Source organism: Bombina bombina, chromosome 6, assembly GCF_027579735.1.
Source record: "Bombina bombina isolate aBomBom1 chromosome 6, aBomBom1.pri, whole genome shotgun sequence".
Lineage (NCBI taxonomy): Eukaryota > Metazoa > Chordata > Amphibia > Anura > Bombinatoridae > Bombina > Bombina bombina.
The window spans coordinates 902904153-902930102 of record NC_069504.1 but is presented as its reverse complement, the minus strand read 5'-3'; the positions used below and the strand labels follow the sequence as shown (position 1 = coordinate 902930102).

At 42.5% G+C, this 25950-nt stretch overlaps 1 protein-coding gene across 1 annotated transcript in view; it reads left to right on the top strand.

Moving 5' to 3' along the window:
* DIS3L (DIS3 like exosome 3'-5' exoribonuclease) overlaps positions 1-25950 on the top strand; it is a 221665-nt gene that overhangs the window by 137048 nt on the left and 58667 nt on the right. Inside the window, exon 16 of the mRNA XM_053718530.1 lies at positions 2917-3091. Within this exon, the coding sequence (XP_053574505.1) occupies positions 2917-3091 (175 nt within the window). The remainder of the gene's footprint in view (positions 1-2916; positions 3092-25950) is intronic.

Genomic DNA, 25950 nt, shown 5'->3' with positions numbered 1-25950 from the left:
ATAGATTCCTTAGAAATGAGGATTTTTCTGACAGAGGTCAGAAAATCAAAACTTCTAAGCTCTTGTCAAGTACTTCATTCTGTTCCTCATCCTTCCATAGCGCAGTGCATGGAAGTAATAGGATTGATGGTTGCAACAATGGACATAGTTCCTTTTGCACAAATTCATCTAAGACCATTACAACTGTGCATGCTCAGACAGTGGAATGGGGATTATACAGACTTGTCTCCGACGATTCAAGTAGATCAAAAGACCAGAGATTCACTCCGTTGGTGGCTGACCCTGGACAATCTGTCACAGGGAATGAGCTTCCGCAGACCAGAGTGGGTCATTGTCACGACCGACGCCAGCCTAGTGGGCTGGGGCGCGGTCTGGGAATCCCTGAAAGCTCAGGGTCTATGGTCTCGGGAAGAGTCTCTTCTCCCGATAAACATTCTGGAACTGAGAGCGATATTCAATGCTCTCAGAGCTTGGCCTCAACTAGCAAAGGCCAAATTCATAAGGTTTCAGTCAGACAACATGACGACCGTTGCATATATCAATCATCAGGGGGGAACAAGGAGTTCCCTGGCGATGAAAGAAGTGACCAAGATAATTCAATGGGCGGAGGATCACTCCTGCCACTTGTCTGCGATCCACATCCCAGGAGTGGAAAATTGGGAAGCGGATTTTCTGAGTCGTCAGACATTCCATCCGGGGGAGTGGGAACTCCATCCGGAAATCTTTGCCCAAATAACTCAATTATGAGGCATTCCAGACATGGATCTGATGGCGTCTCGTCAGAACTTCAAGGTTCCTTGCTACAGGTCCAGATCCAGGGATCCCAAGGCGACTCTAGTAGATGCACTAGTAGCACCTTGGACCTTCAACCTAGCTTATGTATTCCCACCGTTTCCTCTCATCCCCAGGCTGGTAGCCAGGATCAATCAGGAGAGGGCCTCGGTGATCTTGATAGCTCCTGCGTGGCCACGCAGGACTTGGTATGCAGACCTGGTGAATATGTCATCGGCTCCACCATGGAAGCTACCTTTGAGACAGGACCTTCTTGTTCAGGGTCCATTCGAACATCCGAATCTGGTTTCCCTCCAACTGACGGCTTGGAGATTGAACGATTGATTTTATCAAAGCGTGGGTTTTCAGATTCTGTAATGGATACTCTGATTCAGGCTAGAAAGCCTGTAACTAGAAAAATTTACCATAAAATATGGAAAAAATATATCTGTTGGTGTGAATCTAAAGGATTCCCATGGAATAAGATAAGAATTCCTAAGATTCTATCCTTTCTACAAGAAGGTTTGGAGAGAGGATTATCTGCAAGTTCTCTAAAGGGACAGATCTCTGCTTTATCTGTTTTACTTCACAAAAGACTGGCAGCCGTGCCAGATGTTCAAGCATTTGTTCAGGCTCTGGTTAGGATCAAGCCTGTTTACAGACCTTTGACTCCTCCCTGGAGTCTAAATCTAGTTCTTTCAGTTCTTCAAGGGGTTCCGTTTGAACCCTTACATTCCGTAGATATTAAGTTACTATCTTGGAAAGTTTTGTTTTTGGTTGCAATTTCTTCTGCTAGAAGAGTTTCAGAGTTATCTGCTCTGCAGTGTTCTCCGCCCTATCTGGTGTTCCATGCAGATAAGGTGGTTTTGCGTACTAAGCCTGGTTTTCTTCCGAAAGTTGTTTCCAACAAAAATATTAACCAGGAGATAGTTGTACCTTCTTTGTGTCCGAATCCAGTTTCAAAGAAGGAACGTTTGTTACACAATTTGGACGTAGTCCGTGCTCTAAAATTCTATTTAGAGGCTACTAAAGATTTCAGACAAACATCTTCCTTGTTTGTTGTTTATTCTGGTAAAAGGAGAGGTCAAAAAGCGACTTCTACCTCTTTCCTTTTGGCTTAAAAGCATTATCCGATTGGCTTATGAGACTGCCGGACGGCAGCCTCCTGAAAGAATCACAGCTCACTCCACTAGGGCTGTGGCTTCCACATGGGCCTTCAAGAACGAGGCTTCTGTTGACCAGATATGTAAGGCAGCGACTTGGTCTTCACTGCACACTTTTGCCAAATTTTACAAATTTGATACTTTTGCTTCTTCGGAGGCTATTTTTGGGAGAGAGGTTTTGCAAGCTGTGGTTCCTTCCGTTTAGGTGACCTGATTTGCTCCCTCCCTTCATCCGTGTCCTAAAGCTTTGGTATTGGTTCCCACAAGTAAGGATGACGCCGTGGACCGGACACACCAATGTTGGAGAAAACAGAATTTATGCTTACCTGATAAATTACTTTCTCCAACGGTGTGTCCGGTCCACGGCCCGCCCTGGTTTTTTAATCAGGTCTGATGAATTATTTTCTCTAACTACAGTCACCACGGTATCATATGGTTTCTCCTATATATATTTCCTCCTGTCCGTCGGTCGAATGACTGGGGTGGGCGGAGCCTAGGAGGGATCATGTGACCAGCTTTGCTGGGACTCTTTGCCATTTCCTGTTGGGGAAGAGAATATCCCACAAGTAAGGATGACGCCGTGGACCGGACACACCGTTGGAGAAAGTAATTTATCAGGTAAGCATAAATTCTGTTTTTTATTTAGCACCCTGAATAGCTTTTGCTGATTGGTAGCTACATTTAGCCACCAATAAGCAAACACAACTCATGTGCTGAACTAAAAATGGGCCAGCCCCTTAATTCTTTCTTTTCAAATAAAGATAGCAAGATAATGAAGAAAAAATTATAATAGGAGTAAATTAGAGAGTTGCTTAAAATTTCATGCTCTATCTGAATCATGAAAGAAAAAAAAATGGGTTTAGTATCCCTTTAAAGAGTGAATATTGGGAATCTAATACCACTATATTTGTACATTATTCTGTTGCAAAAATAGGTTGCACTGTCCCCTTTGTGAATTCTGACGTTCCTTGCTTTTCTAAAGATACGGCATTAAAGGGGCTGCATATCTCAAGAACATGGACGGCCTGGTGTTGTCCAGTGGGGAAGATGGCCAGTGCAAATGGGTGCAAGGTTCTCTGAAACGTCTCCCAGACAAAATAATGGTCATTGTACCAGAAGCAGACACCACAACCTTCTGTCTTTTTGACCATGTAACTGTAAGTATGAAGTGGAATGCTTGTTAAAAAGTCATTTGGTATATTGTACATTAATCAATTGTTATATGACGTTGGGTTCATTTAACTGATATAGCTAGTTCAAGTAGAAAATCCTTTATCTTTATCTGCTTGAGACCAGAAAAGGTTTGGATTTCGGAATAATTTGGATTTTGGAATATTTCCATCTCTAAAATGGGACAGTTTGTAGAGGAGATGGAACTAAGTGGAAACAACAATATCTTATGTCATTTAGGCGACATTTACACGTCATAATACATCTAATACATGTAACCTAAATGAAGTTTTATACCATATTTAATACTTTGTATACCAATGTAAATATTTGCATAGGAAATTAGCACATCTAGGCAAGATGTGATAATTTCCTATGCAAATATTTACATTGATTTAATTTTGAGACATGGAGGATTTTAATTTCAGTTTTTTATCTCCCCCCATAATTTTAATGAATTTTGGTTTATACTTTGTATACATAATACCCTCAGAAAGATAGTACAGTACTGTAGTCAGGAAAGTAATATTTGTTGTTTAAAATAAATATATCTATCAATTGCAATTAAGAACACAAAAAATAAATTAAAGACACAGCCTGAGAAAATTATAACTTACAGGCAGGGAAAAATAGTATTTTCTCTTGTTAAGTGTATTCAGTCCACGGGTCATCCATTACTTATGGGATATTCTCCTTCCCAACAGGAAGTTGCAAGAGGATTACCCAAGCAGAGCTGCTATATAGCTCCTCCCCTCACATGTCATACCCAGTCATTCTCTTGCAAGTCTCAACATAGTAGGAAGGCTGTGAGAGGAGTGTGGAGTTTTTATACTTAATTATTTCTTCAATCAAAAGTTTGTTATTTTAAATGGCACCGGAGTGTGCTGTTTTTCTCTCAGGCAGTATTTAGAAGAAGAACCTGCCTGCGTTTTCTATGATCTTAGCAGAAGTAACTAAGATCCACTGGCTGTTCTCGCACATTCTGAGGATTGGGGTAACTTCAGAAAAGGGAATAGCATGCGGGGTCCCCTGCAAACGAGGTATGTGCAGTAAAATATTTTTCTAAGGAATGGAATTGACTAAGAAAATACTGCTGATACCGATGCAATGTAAGTACAGCCTTAAATGCAGTAGTAGCGACTGGTATCAGGCTGATGAGTGTATTTGCAGTAAAGTAATTTTCTAAGGAATGGAATTTGACTAAGAAAATGCTGTTAATACTGAAGTAATGTATGAGCCTTAACTGCAGTAGAAGCAACTGGTAGCAGGCTTATTAATAACACTACATAACCTTTAAAATGGATGTTAAAACGTTTACTGGCATGTTAATCGTTTTTTTGTGAGGTACTTTGGTGATAAAACTTATTGGGGCATGATTTTTTCCACATGGCTAACGTATATTTCTGCATAGAAACAGTTAACTGAGGTTTCCCACTGTTGTAATATGAGTGGGAGGGGCCTATTTTAGCGCTTTTTTGCGCAGTAAAAATTCAGTCACAGTCTTCCTGATTCTTCCTCCAGGATCCAGGACGTCTCTAGAGAGCTCAGCGGTCTTCAGAATTCATTTTGAGGGAGGTAATCAGTCACAGCAGACCTGTGACAGTGTGTTTGACTGTGATAAAAACGTTAATTGTTAAATTGATTATCCGTTTTGGGTATTAAGGGGTTAATCATCCATTTGCTGGTGGGTGCAATCCTTTGCTAATTTAATACATTTACTGTGAAAATTTGGTTGCTATAACTGATTTGGTTCATTGTTATTTCAACTGTGACAGTTTTTTTGTGCTTCTTAAAGGCGCAGTAGCGTTTTTTATATTGCTTGTAAATTTATTTGAAAGTATTTTCCAAGCTTGCTAGTCTCATTGCTAGTCTGTTTAAACATGTCTGACACAGATGAATCTGTTTGTTCACTATGTTTGAAGGCCAATGTGGAGCCCCATAGAAATATGTGTACTAAATGCATTGATGTCACTTTAAATAAAAGTCAGTCTTTACCTGTAAAGAAATTATCACCAGGCAACGAGGGGGAAGTTATGCCGACTAACTCTCCTCACTTGTCAGTACCTTCGCCTCCCGCTCAGGAGGCGCGTGATATTGTGGCGCCAAGTACATCAGAGAGGCCCATACAAATCACTTTGCAAGACATGGCTACTGTTATGACAGAAGTATTATCTAAATTGCCAGAATTAAGAGGCAAGCGCGATTGCTCTGGGTTAAGGACAGAGCGCGCTGATGATGTGAGAGCCATGTCCGATACTGCGTCACAATTTGCAGAACATGAGGACGGAGAGCTTCATTCTGTGGGTGACGGATCTGATCCAGGGAGACCGGATTCAGAGATTTCTAATTTTAAATTTAAGCTTGAGAACCTCCGTGTATTGCTAGGGGAGGTATTAGCGGCTCTGAATGATTGTAACACGGTTGCAATTCCAGAGAAATTATGTAGGCTGTATAGATACTATGCGGTGCCGGTGTGTACTGACGTTTTTCCTATACCTAAAAGGCTTACAGAGATTATTAGCAAGGAGTGGGATAGACCCGGTGTGCCCTTTTCACCCCCTCCTATATTTAGGAAAATGTTTCCAATAGACGCCACCACACGAGACTTATGGCAGACAGTCCCTAAGGTGGAGGGAGCAGTTTCTACTTTAGCTAAGCGTACCACTATCCCGGTGGAGGATAGTTGTGCTTTTTCGGATCCAATGGATAAAAAATTAGAAGGTTACCTTAAGAAAATGTTTGTTCAACAAGGTTTTATCTTACAGCCCCTTGCATGCATTGCGCCTGTCACTGCTGCTGCGGCATTCTGGTTTGAGTCTCTGGAAGAGGCCATTCGCACAGCTATTGGATGAGATTATGGACAAGCTTAAAGCACTTAAGCTAGCTAACGCATTTGTTTCTGATGCCGTCGTACATTTAACCAAACTAACGGCTAAGAACTCCGGATTCGCCATCCAGGTGCGCAGAGCGCTATGGCTTAAATCCTGGTCAGCTGACGTGACTTCTAAATCTAAATTGCTTAATATTCCTTTCAAAGGGCAGACCTTATTCGGGCCCGGCTTGAAAGAAATTATTGCTGACATTACTGGAGGTAAGGGTCATACTCTTCCTCAGGACAGGGCCAAATCAAAGGCCAAATAGTCTAATTTTCGTGCCTTTCGTAACTTCAAGGCAGGAGCAGCATCAACTTCCTCCGCCCCAAAACAGGTAGGAACTGTTGCTCGTTACAGACAGGGCTGGAAAGCTAACCAGTCCTGGAACAAGGGCAAGCAGGCCAGAAAACCTACTTCTGCCCCTAAGACGGCATGAAGAGAGGGCCCCCTATCCGGAAACGGATCTAGTGGGGGGCAGACTTTCTCTCTTCGCCCAGGCTTGGGCAAGAGATGTCCAGGATCCCTGGGCGTTGGAGATCATATCTCAGGGATATCTTCTGGACTTCAAAGCTTCTCCTCCACAAGGGAGATTTCATCTTTCAAGGTTATCAGCAAACCAAATAAAGAAAGAGGCGTTTCTACGCTTTGTACAAGACCTCTTACTAATGGGGGTGATCCACCCAGTTCCACGGACGGAACAAGGGCAAGGATTTTACTCAAATCTGTTTGTGGTTCCCAAGAAAGAGGGGACCTTCAGACCAATCTTGGACCTAAAAATCTTAAACAAATTCCTAAGGGTTCCATCATTCAAAATGGAAACTATTCGAACCATCCTACCCATGATCCAAGAGGGTCAGTATATGACCACAGTGGACTTAAAGGATGCCTACCTTCACATACCGATTCACAAAGATCATTATCGGTACCTAAGATTTGCCTTTCTAGACAGGCATTACCAATTTGTAGCTCTTCCCTTCGTGTTAGCTATGGCCCCGAGAATTTTTACAAAGGTTCTGGGCTCACTTCTGGCGGTGCTAAGACCGCGAGGCATAGCGGTGGCTCCGTATCTAGACGACATTCTGATACAAGCGTCAAGTTTTCAAATTGCCAAGTCTCATACAGAGATAGTTCTGGCATTTCTGAGGTCGCATGGGTGGAAGGTGAACGTGGAAAAGAGTTCTCTATTACCACTCACAAGGGTTCCCTTCCTAGGGACTCTTATAGATTCTATAGAGATGAAGATTTACCTGACGGAGTCCAGGTTATCAAAACTTCTAAATGCTTGCCGTGCCCTTCATTCCATTCCACACCCGTCAGTAGCTCAGTGCATGGAAGTAATCAGCTTAATGGTAGCGGCAATGGACATAGTACCATTTGCGCGCCTGCATCTCAGACCGCTGCAATTATGCATGCTAAGTCAGTGGAATGGGGATTACTCAGATTTGTCCCCTCTACTAAATCTGGATCAAGAGACCAGAGATTCTCTTCTCTGGTGGCTTTCTCGAGTCCATCTGTCCAGGTGTATGACCTTTCGCAGACCAGATTGGACGATTGTAACAACAGATGCCAGCCTTCTAGGTTGGGGCGCAGTCTGGAACTCCCTGAAGGCTCAGGGATTGTGGACTCAGGAGGAGAAACTCCTCCCAATAAATATCCTGGAATTAAGAGCAATATTCAATGCTCTTCTAGCTTGGCCTCAGTTAGCGACACTGGGGTTCATCAGATTTCAGTCGGACAACATCACGACTGTGGCTTACATCAACCATCAAGGGGGAACCAGGAGTTCTCTAGCGATGTTGGAAGTCTCAAAGATAATTCGCTGGGCAGAGTCTCACTCTTGCCACCTGTCAGCGATCTATATCCCAGGCGTGGAGAACTGGGAGGCGGATTTTCTAAGTCGCCAGACTTTTCATCCGGGGGAGTGGGAACTTCATCCGGAGGTCTTCGCTCAACTGATTCATCGTTGGGGCAAACCAGAACTGGATCTCATGGCGTCTCGCCAGAACGCCAAACTTCCTTGTTGTCCAGGGACCCGGGAGCGGCGCTGATAGATGCTCTAGCAGCCCCTTGGGTTTTCAACATGGCTTATGTGTTTCCATCATTTCCGCTGCTTCCTCGGCTGATTGCCAAGATCAAACAGGAGAGAGCATCAGTGATTCTGATAGCGCCTGCGTGGCCACACAGGACCTGGTATGCAGACCTAGTGGACATGTCGTCCTGTCCACCATGGTCTCTGCCTCTGAGGCAGGACCTTCTAATTCAGGGTCCTTTCAACCATCCAAATCTAATTTCTCTGAGGCTGACTGCATGGAGATTGAACACTTGATTCTATCAAAGCGTGGCTTCTCGGAGTCGGTTATTGATACCTTAATACAGGCTCGGAAACCTGTTACCAGAAAAATTTACCATAAGATATGGCGTAAATATTTATATTGGTGCGAATCCAAGAGTTACTCATGGAGTAAGGTTAGGATTCCTAGGATATTGTCTTTTCTACAAGAGGGTTTAGAAAAGGGCTTATCTGCTAGTTCGTTAAAGGGACAGCTTTCTGCTCTGTCTATTCTTCTACACAAACGTCTGGCAGAAGTTCCAGACGTTCAGGCTTTTTGTCAGGCTTTGGCTAGGATTAAGCCTGTGTTTAAGACTGTTGCTCTGCCGTGGAGCTTAAACTTAGTTCTTAAAGTTCTTCAAGGTGTTCCGTTTGAACCCCTTCATTCCATTAATATTAAGCTGTTATCTTGGAAAGTTCTGTTTTTGATGGCTATTTCCTCGGCTCGAAGAGTCTCTGAGTTATCTGCCTTACATTGTGATTCTCCTTATCTGATTTTCCATTCAGACAAGGTAGTTCTGCGTACTAAACCTGGGTTCTTACCTAAGGTAGTTTCTAACAGGAATATCAATCAAGAGATTGTTGTTCCATCATTGTGTCCTAACCCTTCTTCAAAGAAGGAACGACTTTTGCATAATCTGGACGTAGTCCGTGCCCTGAAGTTCTATTTACAGGCAACTAAAGATTTTCGTCAAACTTCTTCCCTGTTTGTCGTTTACTCTGGACAGAGGAGAGGTCAAAAAGCTTCGGCTACCTCTCTCTCCTTTTGGCTTCGTAGCATAATACGTTTAGCCTATGAGACTGCTGGACAGCAGCCCCCTGAAAGAATTACACCTCATTCCACTAGAGCTGTGGCTTCCACCTGGGCCTTTAAAAATGAGGCCTCTGTTGAACAGATTTGCAAGGCTGCGACTTGGTCTTCGCTGCATACCTTTTAAAAATTTTACAAATTTGACACTTTTGCTTCTTCGGAGGCTGTTTTTGGGGGAGAGGTTCTACAGGCAGTGGTTCCTTCCGTTTAAAGTTCCTGCCTTGTCCCTCCCATCATCCGTGTACTTTAGCTTTGGTATTGGTATCCCATAAATAATGGATGACCTGTGGACTGAATACACTTAACAAGAGAAAACATAATTTATGCTTACCTGATAAATTTATTTCTCTTGTAGTGTATTCAGTCCACGGCCCGCCCTGTCTTTTTAAGGCAGATCTAAATTTTAATTAAAACTCCAGTCACCACTGCACCCTATGGTTTCTCCTTTCTTGTCTTGTTTCGGTCGAATGACTGGATATGACATGTGAGGGGAGGAGCTATATAGCAGCTCTGCTTGGGTGATCCTCTTGCAACTTCCTGTTGGGAAGGAGAATATCCCATAAGTAATGGATGACCCGTGGACTGAATACACTACAAGAGAAATAAATTTATCAGGTAAGCATAAATTATGTTTTTTTTTTTTTTTTTTTAAATGAAGTTTTATTATATTGAAAATAAACATCATAACAAAACATCACACATTGTTCAGTGTTCTACAGAAGTTATACAACCAGCATAGGAGATTAAGGGGATACTAAAAACCCAATTTCTTTTACAAGATACGATGAGTCCACGGATTTCATCCTTACTTGTGGGATATCGCCTCCTGGTCAGCAGGAGGAGGCAAAGAGCACCACAGCAGAGCTGTATATATAGCTCCTCCCTTCCCTCTCCCCCCCCCCCAGTCATTCCAGGGTGTAGCCTAGACCAGATCAGTCTCTTCAGTAAAAAAGAGGAGCATTTGGTGGCTTTAAAGCAATGGGAACTGGTGGGGTTTTACTCTCACTGCACCTTCTATACCAGTGCTGCCCTTCTGGATTTATGGTCTTAGCAGATAGCAACTAAGGCCCTTCTGTGTCCACAGAAATACAGCAGGGAGAAGACCTCTTGATCCTGTGAGACATTTGTCATGCTGTCGCTCAGCATAGAGGTAAGTGCAGTCTTTATTTTTCTGGGCCGTGCTACCTCAGAAATGGCTGTACTTTCAGTTGCTGGGAATCATAGGCTCTCTGGAAGGGCTTTCCTATTTACATAGTGTGGGATACTATGTTTTATTCCTCTTACATGTCTGGGGAAATGAACTGTTTCTGTAAGGGCTTCCTACAGGTCACTACCTAATGTGTACCAGGAACTGACACACTATATATTGTTATATCCCTGGAATGGGGATGAGTTTTTCACAGACAGTTCTGTACTTCTACAGCAACATGTCCTCTGTATAACTCTCAGCGGCTTATAACTGATTTGACAGCCGACAGGGAGGGTTATCCTATAACGCCTAAATAGTGTGTATAGGGTTTTTGAAGGGTATGATGTGTGCTTACATCATGACATAAATTGGGAGAGTATGATTTACCCTGTTTTAGATATACAGGATTGTTCAAGTCCCTTTCCATACTGGGGTCCCTGCTCACTGCGGCTTTTGTTTAAAGTTTTCAGCCGACAGGGGGATTTTTGTGTTGGTGTCATTCATGCATGGGTTTAGCATGATGGGTGCATTACTGAGATGGCAGCTTATATTACTAATTGAGAAGCTGACTATGGGTTTGTGTGTTTTTTGTTTTTGTTTTTTATCTCCCGGCGGCTCCATTTTGTTTTTCACCATGTTTGTCCGCACAGGAGAATGAGCTCGATACGCCCACGATGGGTGGAGCTTCATTACGTGCCATTGTGTGCTCGCCATTCAGCTAATTCTTGTTCTCCCAGCGGCTTCATTTGGTCTTCACAAGGTTAAGTTCGATACGCCCACGATGGGCGGAGTTTCGTTACGCGCCATTGTGTGTGCGCTCTTTGTCTCCTCGGCTGTGTTCTGCAAGGACATACATCTGAGAGGTGTTTAGCGCAGTTGGGAAAGTCTCTTGAGTGCATGGGACGCTTTCTCTGTGTAAGTTAGAGGCGGTGAAAGCATGTACTATTTGAGACACTATGCCTATAGTGTCTTGGGAATTATTATTTCAGATGATTTAAAACTTAGTAAACAATGTAGTAATGCAGCGAGTAAGGCTAGCAGAATGCTTGGATGTATTGGTAGAGGTATTTGCAGCAGAAATAGTAAGGTTCTTATGCCACTTTATAGATCATTAGTTAGGCCTCATCTTGAGTATTGTGTGCAGTTCTAGAGGCCATATCTTCAGAAGGATATTAACAAACTTGAATCTGTGCAAAGGAGGGCTACCAAAATGGTACATGGTCTAAAAAATAAAACTTACCAGGATAGACTCAATGACCTAAATATGTATAGCTTAGAGGAGAGAAGGGAAAGAGGTGATATGATAGCAACTTTCAAGTACATTAAAGGGTTTAGTAAAACTGAGGCTGTGGGTATTTTACATAAAATGGAAAATTCAAGAACAAGGGGTCATGAGCTCAAGCTAAAGGGTAGTAGATTCAGGAGTAATTTGAGGAAGCACTTCTTTACAGAAAGAGTGATTGATTTATGGAATAAACTTCCTCAAGAGGTAGAAGCAACAAACACTGTGGGGGACTTTAAAAATGCATGGGACAAGCATAAGGCTATCTTACGAACTAGATAAGTTTATACTGTTAGGTAAGGTCAGGCAGACTTGCTGGGCCTATGGCTCTTATCTTCCGTCAATTTCTATGTTTCTATTGTCAGTGTCCCATTACACAGCTCATCTGCCCTGCTCCATTGTTATTATTTTTACATGTAGTGATACATATATGGGGTGTGTCTACTAATTAAAGAGTCAGTGGTGTTGTTCTGACTGGGAAGGAACAAAGTTACATCTAAAATGTTGTTCCTTTTTCAATTAAAGAGACAGTACCGTTTTTTTGTGGGGTCCCTTTTATTTGATACGTCTGCTGTTTAGGGTATAATACAGCTTAGTACCTATCAGGGAAATCTTTCTTCTCCCACATGCGGTGCTCTAGTCTGGGTTGCTTTAATGTCTTTAGTAATATATGTTTCCAGCAGGGTTAACATAATGCTTGAATAATTTTGGTCACAGAAATGAGAGGATTTCAATATTTCACTCTTGTTATTTCTGCAAGTTACTATAGAGAACATTTTTTATCCTTTTAAAATTTAAAGAGATAGTAACATAATTGCCTTTATTGATTCTTCTTTTATATACTCCTTCTAATGTGACGGTTAGGAGTCTGGTGTCACCGGCCAATCCTTTCCACATTTTCTGCCTATAGTGTCTGCAATTATTGCTTACCCACAGGCAGTACTCTTCGGTTCCTTACTTAGACATTGCTTCAAGGTTCTTAACAATGTCTGGTTACAGCAATATTATATTAATATTACTCTGGTTCTGCATGACAGAAATAAGTTGCTCTTTTATATTTTAAAGAGACAGTACAATTTTTTGTGTAAAATTTTTCTTAAACCATTTGGAACTGTTTTTTGTTAGGCCATCCTTTGTTACTATAGGATGGTATAAAGACACATAAATGATTAAGTTACTGTCCAGGGTGCGGTGGAATACTGATTTGACATTCTATCTGGGTCGTTTCAGTCAGATTTCCTTGAAGGAGATACTAGACCAGGTGATAGCTATGAAACGCTAATGCCTTTATTACAGATGCTTCTTTACAGGTCTTTAAGCTTGCAACTAAGAGTTCGGGCTTTTCGGCCCTAGCCCGCGGAACCTTATGGTTACAGCCTTGGTCTGCGGATGTGTCTTCTAAGACTAAGCTCCTTACTATTCCTTACAAGAGTAAGACCTTGTTCAGTACTGCTCTGAAGGAGATAATTTCTGACATCTCTGGCTACTTCCGTAGCATAGTGGGCATTAACACTGCATATGAAGAGGGTACTCCGGGTTCAATACCCTTTAACACGCAGGATATGACAGTGGAAACTTCCTAGGACTGCATGGAGGCCCAACCCTTCTTGGAAGCCCAGGCAAACCAAGTCTGAAATTGGGACTAAGTCAGCGTGAAGGCATGCCTCCGATCCAAGGCCGGATCTGGTAGGGGGCAGACTATCCCTTTTTGTTCAGATTTGAGTGCGGGATGTTCAGGATCCCTGGGCTTCAGAAATACCTGTCCTCACTCATCAACAAATATACTCTTGCCCGCCCCTAAAATCTAACAACAACCTGTTTCTTGCGTCCTCTACCATCACCTTCTCTCATTCTAGACTACAGGACTTCTCTCGTGCGGCACCAACCCTCTGGAACGCACTTCCTCGATGTCAGACTTGCCCCTAACCTCTCCTCCTTTAAACGTTCCCTAAAGACCTTTCTGTTCAGGGAAGCTTATCACCCAACTTATCATCAAACTAACTTCACTTAACTAACAGTTCACCTCTATCTCCTCACTAATATCATTCTCACCTCTGCAGTCCCCATCTCCTGTTTCCGATCCTCCTACCCGTCTAGATTGTAAGTTCCCACGGGAATAGGGCCCTAAATTCCCCCTGTATTTGTCTGTAAAATTTTGTGTCTTATCGTATTGTTTCTCCACTGTACTGTTATCCTTGTACCCATGGGCAGCGCTGTGGAATCTGTCAGCGCTTTATAAATAAAGAATAATAATAATAGTGTCTCAGGGGTATAAATTGGAACTCACAAGTTTTCCTTTATCGGCAGGTTCGTGCCTTCCAGATTATCTACGGCCCAAGTCTGTTTGTTGTTCCCAAAAGAAGGGGAACCTTCAGACCGATATTGGACCTCAGATTTTCACAAATTTCTAGGACTTCCGTCTCTTAAGATGGACTCTGTATGTTCCATGCTACCACTGATTCAAGAGGGTCAGTTCATGACCACAGTGGATCTAAAGGACGCATGCCTACATGCTCCCATTCATTGGGACCATATCCGATTCTAAGGTTTGCATTTTTTGCAAACATTTTCAGTGTGTGGCGTTCCCTCTCGACCTGACCACTGCATCAAGGATATTTACAAAGGTACTGGGATCTTTTCTGGCGGTTCTTCGACCGCAGGACTTTGACGTGGCGCCGTATCTGGTCGACATTCTAATTCAAGCGCCATTATTTCTCCTCGCCAGATTCTGAGGCTGTTTTTGGCCCAACCTGGTGTTCTCCTTCCTGTGTACTTATGGGTGGAAGATAAATAGGGAACAATGCTCCTTGTTTCCAAGTACAAGTGTAACCCTTCTAGGACCATAATAGATTCCCTGTCGATAAAAGTTTTTCTGATAGAGGTCAGGTAAACTGAGTTGTTACATACCTGCCGTGCCCTTCAGTCCGCTCTCCGGGCCTTCGGTGGCTCACTGTATGGAGGTATTGGGCTGATGGTGGTGACAATGGATGTCATCCCTTTTGCTTAGTTCCATCTCAGACCTCTACGGTTAAGCATGGTCAGGCATTGGAACGGGGATTGTACAGGCCTGTCTCATCTGATAACTCTAGATCAGGAGGCAAGGGATTCTCTCTTCTGGTCAGTACCTGGATGGGAGACCGCCTGGGAACTCCAGGTGCAGTAGACTTAAAAAAGAAATGGTTAGGGGGGGGCGGAGTTCGGCCGTGCAGGCAAATGGCCGCAGCGTGAATCAGCTCCGTGCTGGGGAAAAAGACCCAGGACTATATACCTGCAAGAATCGCTTTACAAAGTGGTACACAGGCGCCTAAATATGTGGGGACACTAACCGCTATGGCATGAAGGCAATTTGACATGCGACTTAGCTAAAAACGGACCGTTACTTAGCCGCAAAGGAAAAACGACCGCCGCCATATTGGAAAGGGCCGTGTGCGAGCCATGCGGACGCAGATACCGGAGCCCATCTCAGACTCAGCTCATATATGGAGGTAAGCTGAAACAAATGAACCACAACACATAACGACCGCACAGTGGGATAAAGGGCCATTTATGTTACATATTAGCACCGTCAGAAAAAGAAGTATAACGCCCACAAACTTAAAAGTTACCTCGAACGCATGCATGATTAAATGGGCCTCACTATGATAAGAGAGGAGGGCATAAAGCACCGATCCGAAGACATAAGACCCTGAATAGCATTAACGTAACATGGTGTGGAGTGTACAACCTGCTCTCAGTAAATCATCACAAATGCACACCACATCTGACCGTAAACCTTTAATGGGGCATCACTAACAACTTGAATTATTAATATCTCCTCCTCCAAACAATAACCCTGGGAAAGGGCATACAGGTCAGCTGAACACTCTCTATTACTTAAGTAAAACATGACGACTAAACGCTTGAATAAAGGGGAGAAGCTCACGAAAAGCCAGACCAATGTGCCAGTTTCTGTGAGCACATTCTTTCAACTGCCAGACACAGCAGCCAACCCTGCACATCAGACTGCAAATACTACTGAGATCCCTCATGATTTATCAAGCGCTGCAGAATTACAGATAGCTACCTCTTATATTACACAACTAAAACAAGACATTGCTAACCTGCCATCAAAAGAGGACTTTGCCTCACTAAAGGCATTAATAACCAAAGAGCTTACCTCCATGAGAACTGACATAAACGCCTTAGGGTGCAGAGTAGAGGAAGTAGAAGACATGCAAACTACCATCTCTGAAATGGTGGGGAGCCTAGAAACACATGCCAACGTTCAATCCTCACAAATAGAGACAATGCAAGAAAGAATTGAGGATCTCGAAAACCGCAGTCGGCGGTCTAACTTAAGAGTAAGGGGTATACCAGAGTCAATAAAAAGCTCTGAACTTAGAGAATATATGCAGAACCTCTTTCACCATCTGATGGGGGACCCAGATATACCTGATATGGAACTGGAAAGAGTACATCGGGCTCTGCGCCCACCTCCACCAACTGGTGCACCCCCTAGGGATGTTATCCTTAAATTTCTGAGATTCACTGACAGGGAGGAAATCTGGTCCAAATCGAGACAACTGAGGAAAATAATGTATCTGGATCATACCCTACAAATTTACCCAGACCTATGCCCAAGCACTCTACAACGTAGAAGAGACGTCCGATTTATCACCACTGCACTACAAGAGAATGATATCAAGTATCGCTGGGGGTTTCCCTTTAGTTTGATGGTATCTAAGGAAGGCCAGATTCACACCTACAGAGGGCCTCAAGACCTGGAGTCCTTCTCTAAGGGCTTGGGCCTATCAATCCAGCCGCCTCAACTATCTGAGAAGCCTCCTGACAAAACAGCTTCACCACCACATCTCTTGGCAGGGACACAATGGCACAAAGTTGCTTATAAGAAGAGGAAAGACAGACTGAACTCATGATGTATTATTGAAGGACTTAATTGTCTCCCAAGGTCCATGGTTGGGTGAGATTGGTGTAAAAATTACTTGTCATGCCTTTATTATCTGTTGTTGTTTATTTTAACTATAGGCATTCATTTGCTTGAACCGCCCACAAGGACAATTCTAGTGACTATACGAAGTAGTTACGTTATATATGTATAGTTTTAACCTGTCATAACCAGGCCATTCCCATTGTGCAAAAATATATGAACCATGTTACTATTACCCATTTATATCATCCTTTCAATGGATGTTAAATAATTCCACATCTGCCTGGGCCTAAGTACCCGGCTGACCCCACATCCTATTAGGATAACTGTTTTGCCGGAGGGACTATCCCTCAGCCGCTCCGGCGATGTGTTTACATGTTCTAATGTTTACTCGTTAACTTTTGTTTTTGTTGTTGTTACCCTTGAGGTTTGTTTTTGTTTTACACATTGTGCTTACATAATCACACATACTCCTTCTAATACTTGTATACTGACTTATATGGTATTGCTTCTCACTCTGACAACTACTCCCCATTATCAACAGTTGGACACTAGCACCACTACCAAGCGACAGATCGTGATCATACTGACATATAATGGCTCCCAATAACGCGCAGTTGCACATCATAACAGTTAATGCTAAGGGCCTTAATTCCCCAAACAAAAGAAGTATAGCTATTAAGGATTTTAAAGATAACAAGGGGGATATCATAATGCTGCAGGAAACCCACTTCCTTCACAAGAAAGAACCCAAAACATTTAGTTACAAGTTTGGAGAGGCATACTTCGCATCGAACCATAGTAAAACTAATGGGGTGGGAATCTTAATTAAACGGGGTATACCCTTTACTCTATTTAGCTTAACACGAGATCGAGAGGGCAGATATTTAATCTTGACTGGCAAACTCTATAACACAATAGTCACAATGGCCTGTGTATATGCCCCTAACACCCAGCAGGACATCTTTTTCAAACGCCTTTCGGATGCCATACTTGAGATTAAAAGGGGTCTACTGATACTAGGAGGGGATCTTAATGTCTCCCTCAACACAGCATTAGACACATCAACTGGGCTCTCCTCAACACCAAACCGGGTTCTTTATAGAATCAAACAACATATTAGAGACCTAGCAGTACACGACACCTGGAGGATACATCACCCGGTAGACCGCCAATATACCTTCTTCTCCTTTCCACACTCCCGATTTTCCCGCATAGACTACATCCTTTTAGACGTGTCCTGCTTGTCCATGGCAATAAGGTCAGCGATAATCCCCACAGGCTGGACGGATCACTCTATGGTGACCTGCTCTATTGAATGGCCTTCAGCCCCACACTCCACATTTCTTTGGAAATTAGACAATAATTTATTAGACCACCCACTGTACCAAGAAAAAATAGAGAATCGTCTGCAGGAATACTTTCAACTAAATGTAGCATCCATAGATGATTTTAGACTTATATGGGAGGCACATAAAAGCACACTTAGAGGGGATCTCATCAGCATACAGTCCCATAACCATAAACAACAGTGCACCGCACTACAGACCGCACTGAATAACATTACTATGACTGAGGAGAAACTTAAAAAAACACCGACAGACACAACATTGAAAAAGGATTTACAGACGCAGAGGGAAATAGTTGGCACCCTTTTAGACAGAGATTGCAAACTACTTGCACTCAAACTACAACAAACTTATTATGACAGTGATAACAGATGTAGTAGATTGTTAGCACGCAAATTGAAACGACAGACTCACCGCTCATATATTATGTCTATCAGTGGACCAGGGAAAGGCATGGTATACTCTACTTCTAGCATATCAGAGACATTTCGCACATACTATGAGTCCCTCTACAACTTACCAACTGTTCCCCCTACTGACGCAACTAATATTAACCTCATAGAATCTTTCCTCAAGGACTTTGACATACCACAGATCACCCAGGAACAAAAAGAATCCCTTAATTCCCCCTTCAATATGAGAGAACTCCTATTGGCCATAAAAGACCTACCGACCGGAAAAACCCCTGGCCCAGACGGCTTCACTAACTACTACTATAAAAAATACAGTAAGATTCTAGCCCCACACATGCTGACCCTCTTTAACTCCATTTCCGGTAAAGAACCATTCCTTAGCAATTCCCTCGCTGCACACATAACACTAATCCCAAAGGAAGGTAAGGACCACTCGAGAGTCGAGAACTATAGACCGATATCACTATTGAACACCGACGTGAAAATATATGCCAAGCTGCTGGCGACCCGGTTGAACGCCTTACTCCCAAATTTAATCCACGCTGACCAGGTGGGCTTCGTTCCCACAAGGGAAGCCAAAGACAACACTGTACGAGCCCTTAATTTGATAGATTATGTTAATAACCGCGGTGTTCCGACTGTGGTAATATCCACGGATGCTGAAAAGGCGTTCGACCGGGTCAACTGGCAGTTCCTCCGGGTGGTCCTTATGAGAATGGGCCTTGGCGAGACATTTGTAGATAGGGTATTTGCAATGTACCATTGTCCGACAGCTAGAATCCGGGTAAACGGATCTCTATCAGCCCCATTTGTGATATCTAACGGAACCAGGCAGGGATGTCCGCTGTCCCCGCTCCTGTTTGCCTGCGTAATAGAAATGCTTGCACTTAAGGTTAGACACACGGTAGACATTGAGGGAGTTGAGGTTAGGGGACATCAACATAAGATGCTTCTATATGCAGATGACGTGCTCTTTTTCTTGACGAACCCCAGACAATCTATACCAGAATTATTGAAACAACTAGATGCATTTGGAAAGATTTCAAACTTTCTTATCAACCAGAATAAATCAGAAATCCTAAACATAAACATACCAGAAGGGGATTTAATACCTATCTCACGTATATGTACATTTAAGTGGCAAAAAAGCAAACTGAAATATCTAGGGATATTTTTAACCCCAAAGATTACCCAAATATTCGAGACAAATTTCCCACCACTTCAATCATCAATAGTATCCACCCTGTCTTCCTGGCGTAGAAAACCTCTATCCTGGATAGGCAGGATCAGTGCCATTAAGATGAGTATTCTGCCAAAAATATTATATATCATACAGACACTACCCATAGCCCTTCCACGCACTTTTCTTACGTCCCTGCAAACTAAAATATTTGAATTTATATGGAACAAACGACACGCTCGGATCAATAGGAAAGACATGTATCAGACACTAGATAACGGGGGAATGGGGGTACCTGACCTCGTTGCATACTGGAAGGCCACACACTTACAGAGAATAGTGGACTGGTATACTAACTTTAACTTTAAAATCTGGGTCCGCCTCGAACATGACATAGCTGGTACATTGCACTTAGGCGCAAGATGCTGGACACCATCAATTAATAGATCACCCCAGATATACGTCGCACACACAGTACAGGAGACCATGCTGATATGGGAAAAGATACTAGTAGAGCACCCCAACATCTCGTCCACTTACTCTCCCCTTACCTCTTTCATCTCTAATAAAGAATTCGCCCCTGGCCTAGTAGCAAAGATAAAAAATGACACACAACCGGACAGGGAATTGATGATGTGCCACCTAGGTACTGAAACTCAGTTGTTCCCTAGAACGGCCCTAACCGAACAAGGCTTTAATTGTTTCAGAGATTGGTATTTTTATATGCAGTGTTACAATTACCTGTCAGGACATCCGCATAAAAGGAATATGTTGAGGCCACTAACGACATTCGAGTCCCTATGCCATAAAGAATCTCCTACAAAACACACCTTATCAATGATTTATGCACTACTGAAACAAAATTCACCAGGTCACACCCCTCACTTCATCAACAGATGGGGGGAGGAATTAGGAATTCAGATATCACACATTGACGCCTCTAAGATATTTATAGCCATTAAGAGATCTGCCACATCTAGTAACCTCATTGAGTTAAACCTGAAAATTCTCCATAGATGGTATCTTACTCCATCAAGATGCCAGAAAATATTCAGAGAAGCCTCCAACCTCTGCTGGAGGTGCCATGATCAAATCGGCCATATGGCACATATCTGGTGGCTTTGCCCTAAAATAACCCCAATATGGGATGAAATCTCAAAGGAAACATCAAAGTTACTAGATAAAGCCTTACCAGTAGACCCACTCTTGTGGCTGTTTCACATAGTCCCCAAAAAATTCACTTCAGAACAAACTAAATTATTTAACATAGCAAGTAACAGCATCAAGAAACTAATAGCCAAGAACTGGAAAAGTTCTATAATCCCGACCACTGCGCTATGGGTTCAGGAATGCAATCGCACTATACAGCTAGAGGAATACCACTACCTTAAACAACGAAGGTTAGACAAGTACATACAGATTAAGATTTTATGGGAAGAATACTTGAGGAATAAGTTTGATACCAATAGGATATAAAACACCAAAACATACGACACTAGATACTGACAGAAGAGGTGGAAACTGACCTTGAGATACTGGAGGGGGAAAACATGAGGGGCAACAGGAAGCACAATGTGTTGTTTTTGTTGTTTATTCGTTTAATATGTTACTATATGATTTAGTGTTTATTACCTTTATCACTACATGCATATTTGTATACAGCATTGTACGTGTACAACCCACACAGCTGTAAAGCCATATTGAATTGTAACCCTAACAAAAGTGCATTTACGATGTATAACTTTCTTATCTGTAAAATAAAACTATTTTTGAAAAAAAAAAAAAAAAAAAAAGAAATGGTTAGTTGTCTGGAACTCCCTGAAGGCTCAGGGTCTTTGGACTCTGTCAGAGTCAGTTCTCCCTATAAACTTTCTAGAACTGATAGCAATTTTTTATACGCTTCTGGCCTGGCCTTGATTAGCCGCGGCCATGTTTCTCAGGTTCCAGTTGGACTATATAACTTCTGTGACAATGGGCAGAGACCCATTTTTGTTGTCTGTCAGTGATCCACATCCCGGGTATAGACAATGGGAGGCGGATCTTGAGTAGACAGACGTTCCGTCCGGGGGAGTGGGTACTCCATCCGGAGGTGTTTTCCAAGCTGATCCTCAAGTGGGGACAACCGGAGTTGGTTCTGATTGCATCTCAAGGGAATGCCAATCTTGCGAGATCCAGGGACCCCAGGCGGCGTTAATTGACGCTCTGGCGGTTCCTTGGAACTTCAATCTAGCATCCCTGTTTCCTCCATTTGCACTTCTTCCTCTGGTGTTTGCCCGACTCAAACAGGAGAGGGTGTCGGTGATACTCATGGCACCGGCATGGCCTCGATGGCTTGGTATGCGGAACTAATAGAGATGGCATCTCCACCGACTTGGAGACTACCGTTGAGGGAGGACCTTCTCATTCAGGGTCCATTCCTTCATCCACTTCTAGCTTCTCTGCAGCTGTCTGCGTGGAGATTGAACGCTTAATTTTATCTGAGCAAGGGTTTTCTGATTCGGTCTTAGTTACCTTGCGTCAGGCGCGTATGCCTGTTGCTGGAAAAATTTACATCAGATATGGCGTAAATATCTTTATTGGTGCGAATCCAAGGGCTACTCATGGAGTAGGGTTAGGATTCCCAGGATTTTGTCTTTTCTCCAAGAAGGATTGGAGAAAAGATTTGTCAGTACGTTCCTTAAAGGGTCAGTTTTCTGCTCCTTTCTATTTTGTTACACAAGAGTCTGGCAGCTGTTCCAGATGTTCAATTTTTTTGCCAGGCTTTGACTAGAATCAGGCCTGTGTTTAGACCAATTGCTCCTCCTTGGAGTTTGAGTTTCGTTCTTAAGGTTCTTCAAGGGGTTCCGTTTGAAATTATGCATTCCTTAGATATTGAGTTACTATCTTGGAAAGTTTTATTTTTGGTTGCTATTTCTTCTGCTCACAGAGTATATGAGCTTTCGGCATTTCAATGTGATTCTCCTTATCTTATTTTTCATTTAGATAAGGTGGTGTTACGTATCGAACCTGGTTTTCTTCCTAAGGTTGTTTCGAATAGAAAAGTTAATAAGGAAATTGTTGTTCCTTCCTTGTGTCCTGCTCCTTCTTCTAAGATGGAGCGGCTGTTACATAATTTGGACGTGGTCTGTGATTTGAAGTTTTACTTACAGACAACTAAAGATTTTCGTCTATCGTCTTCCTTGTTTTGTTTTTTTGGGGTTTTTTTTGGGAAGCGTGGGGGTCAGAAAGATCGGCTACCTCTTTTTGATTTTGGCTGACAAGTGTCGTCCGTTTTGCATGTGAGATTGCTGGACAGCAGCCTTCTGCTCGAGTTACGGCTCATTCCACTAGAGCTGTGGCTTCCTCATGGGCTTTCTAAAATGATGCTTCTGTTGAACTGTTTTGCAAAGCTGCAAATTGGTTTCTCTTCACACTTTTTCTGAGTTTTATGATTCGATATTTTTGCCTCGTCTGAGGCTGGTTTTGGGAGGAAGGTTCTTCAAGCAGTGGTGCCTTTCGTTTAGGTTCTCTGTCTTGTCCCTCTCTTTCATCCGTGTACTATAGCTTTGGTATTGTATCCCACAAGTAAGGATGAAATCCGTGGACTCATTGTATCTTGTAAAAGAAAAGGAAATTTATTCTTACCTGATAAATTTATTTTTTACGATATGATGAGTCCACGGCCCACCCTGTTTTTTATAAGACAGGTGTTTTCTTTAAACTTCAGTCACTTCTGCACCTTGGCTTTTCCTTTCTCTTCCTAACTTCGGTCGAATGACTGGAGGGGGAGGGAAGGGAGGAGCTATATATACAGCTCTGCTGTGTGGTGCTCTTTGCCTCCTGCTGACCAGGAGGCGATATCCCACAAGTAAGGATGAAATCCGTGGACTCATCGTATCGTAAAAGAAATAAATTTATCAGGTAAGAATAAATTTCCTTTTTTTTCTTTCATGACTCAGAGCCTGCAATTTTAAGCAATTTTCTAATTTTCTCCTATTATCAAATGTTTCTTCATTCTCTTGCTATCTTTATTTGAAAAAGAAGGAATCTAAGCTAAGGAGTAGGCCCATTTTTGGTTCAGCACCCTGGATAGAGCTTGCTTGATTGATGGCTACATAGTACATACATAAGTCTTGATACTTCTATTTGTAAGTGATTCAAGGTTAAAGGGACAGTCAACACCAGAATTTTGGTTTTTTAAAAAGATAGATAACCCCTTCATTGCCCATTCCCCAGTTTTGCAAACCAAAACTGTTATATTAATACACTTTTTAGTTCTGTGACTAACTTGTATCTAAGCATCTTCTGACCGCCCCTAATCACATGACTTTTAGTTATAGTTAGTTTAGTTGACTTGCATTTTAGCCAATTAGTGCAGTGTCTACCACTAGCCACGAGTGTGATCACAATGCTATCTATATGGCCTACATGAGCTTGCTCTCCCCTGCTGTGAAAAGTAAATAAAACAGAGGCGGCCTTCAAGGGCTTAGAAATTATCATACAGTTGCAAGAAAAAGTATGTGAACCCTTTGGAATGATATGGATTTCTGCACAAATTGGTCATCAAATGTGATCTGATCATCATCTAAGTCACAACAATAGACAATCACAGTCTGCTTAAACTAATAACACACAAAGAATGAAATGTTGCCATGTTTTTATTGAACACACCATGTAAACATTCACAGTGCAGGTGGAAAAAGTATGTGAACCCTTGGATTTAATAACTGGTTGAACCTCCTTTGGCAGCCATAACTTCAACCAAACGTTTCCTGTAGTTGCAGATCAGACGTGCATAACGGTCAGGAGTAATTCTTGACCATTCCTCTTTACAGAACTGTTTCAGTTCAGCAATATTCTTGGGATGTCTGGTGTGAATCCCTTTCTTGAGGTCATGCCACAGCATCTCAATTGGGTTGAGGTCAGGACTCTTAACTGGGCCACTTCAGAAGGCGTATTTTCTTCTGTTTAAGCCATTCTGTTGTTGATTTACTTCTATGCTTTGGGTCATTGTCCTGTTGCAACACCCATCTTCTGTTGAGCTTCAGCTGGTAGACAGATGGCCTTAAGTTCTCCTGCAAAATGTCTTGATAAACTTGGGAATTTTTTTCCTTCGATGATAGCAATCCGTCCAGGCCCTGACGCAGCAAAGCAGCCCCAAACCATGATGCCCCCACCACCATACTTCACAGTTGGGATGAGGTTTTGATGTTGGTGTGCTGTGCCTCTTTTCCGCCACACATAGTGTTGTGTGTTTCTTCCAAACAACTTAACTGGTTTCATCTGTCCATAGAATATTTTGCCAGTACTGCTGTGGAACATCCAGGTGCTCTTGTGCAAACTGTAAACGTGCAGCAATGTTTTGTTTGGACAGCAGTGGCTTCCTCTGTGGTATCCTCCCATGAAATCCATTCTTGTTTAGTGTTTTACGTATTGTAGATTCACTAACAGGGATGTTAGCATTTGCCAGTGACTTTTGTAAGTCTTTAGCTGACACTCTAGGATTCTTCTTTACCTCATTGAGCAGTCTGCGCTGTGCTCTTGCAGTCATCTTTACAGGACGGCCACTTCTAGGGAGAGTAGCAGCAGTGCTGAACTTTCTCCATTTATAGACGATTTGTCTTACCGTGGACTGATGAACAGCAAGGCTTTTGGAGATACTTTTATAACCCTTTCCAGCTTTATGCAAGTCAACAATTCTTAATCGTAGGTCTTCTGAGAGCTCTTTTGTGCGAGGCATCATTCACATTAGGCAGTGCTTCTTGTGAAAAGCAAACCCAGAACTGGTGTGTGTTTTTTATAGGGCAGCTGTAACCAACACCTCCAATCTCATCTCATTGATTGGACTCCAGTTGGCTGACATCTCACTCCAATTAGCTCTTGGAGATGTCATTAGTCTAGGGGTTCACATACTTTTTCCACCTGCACTGTGAATGTTTACATGGTGTGTTCAATAAAAACATGGCAACATTTCATTCTTTGTGTGTTTATTAGTTTAAGCAGACTGTGATTGTCTATTGTTGTGACTTAGATGATGATCAGATCACATTTTATGACCAATTTGTGCAGAAATCCATATCATTCCAAATGGTTCACATACTTTTTCTTGCAACTGTATGCACCTTCCTAGGTTTGCTTTCAACTAGAACACCAAGAGAACAAAGCAAAATTGTTGATAAAAGTAAATTGGAAAGTTGTTTAAAATGACATGCCCTATTTGAAAAATGAAAGTTTTTTTTGGACTTGACTGTCCCTTTAACACTCTAAATAAATGGAACCAGTAGACAATATTACACATATCTTACAATGGTCGTTTTACTTCCTGTCATCCCAGTTTCCCCCATGGAGAGTATTTAAGGTTAATGTGTAGATTGGTGATAAAATGACATGCTCTAACAAATTAGAGAATATAATTTCTCTTGTAAAATGTATCGAGTCCACGGATTCATCCTTACTTGTGGGATATTCTCCTCCCCTACAGGAAGTGGCAAAGAGAGCACCCACAGCAGAGCTG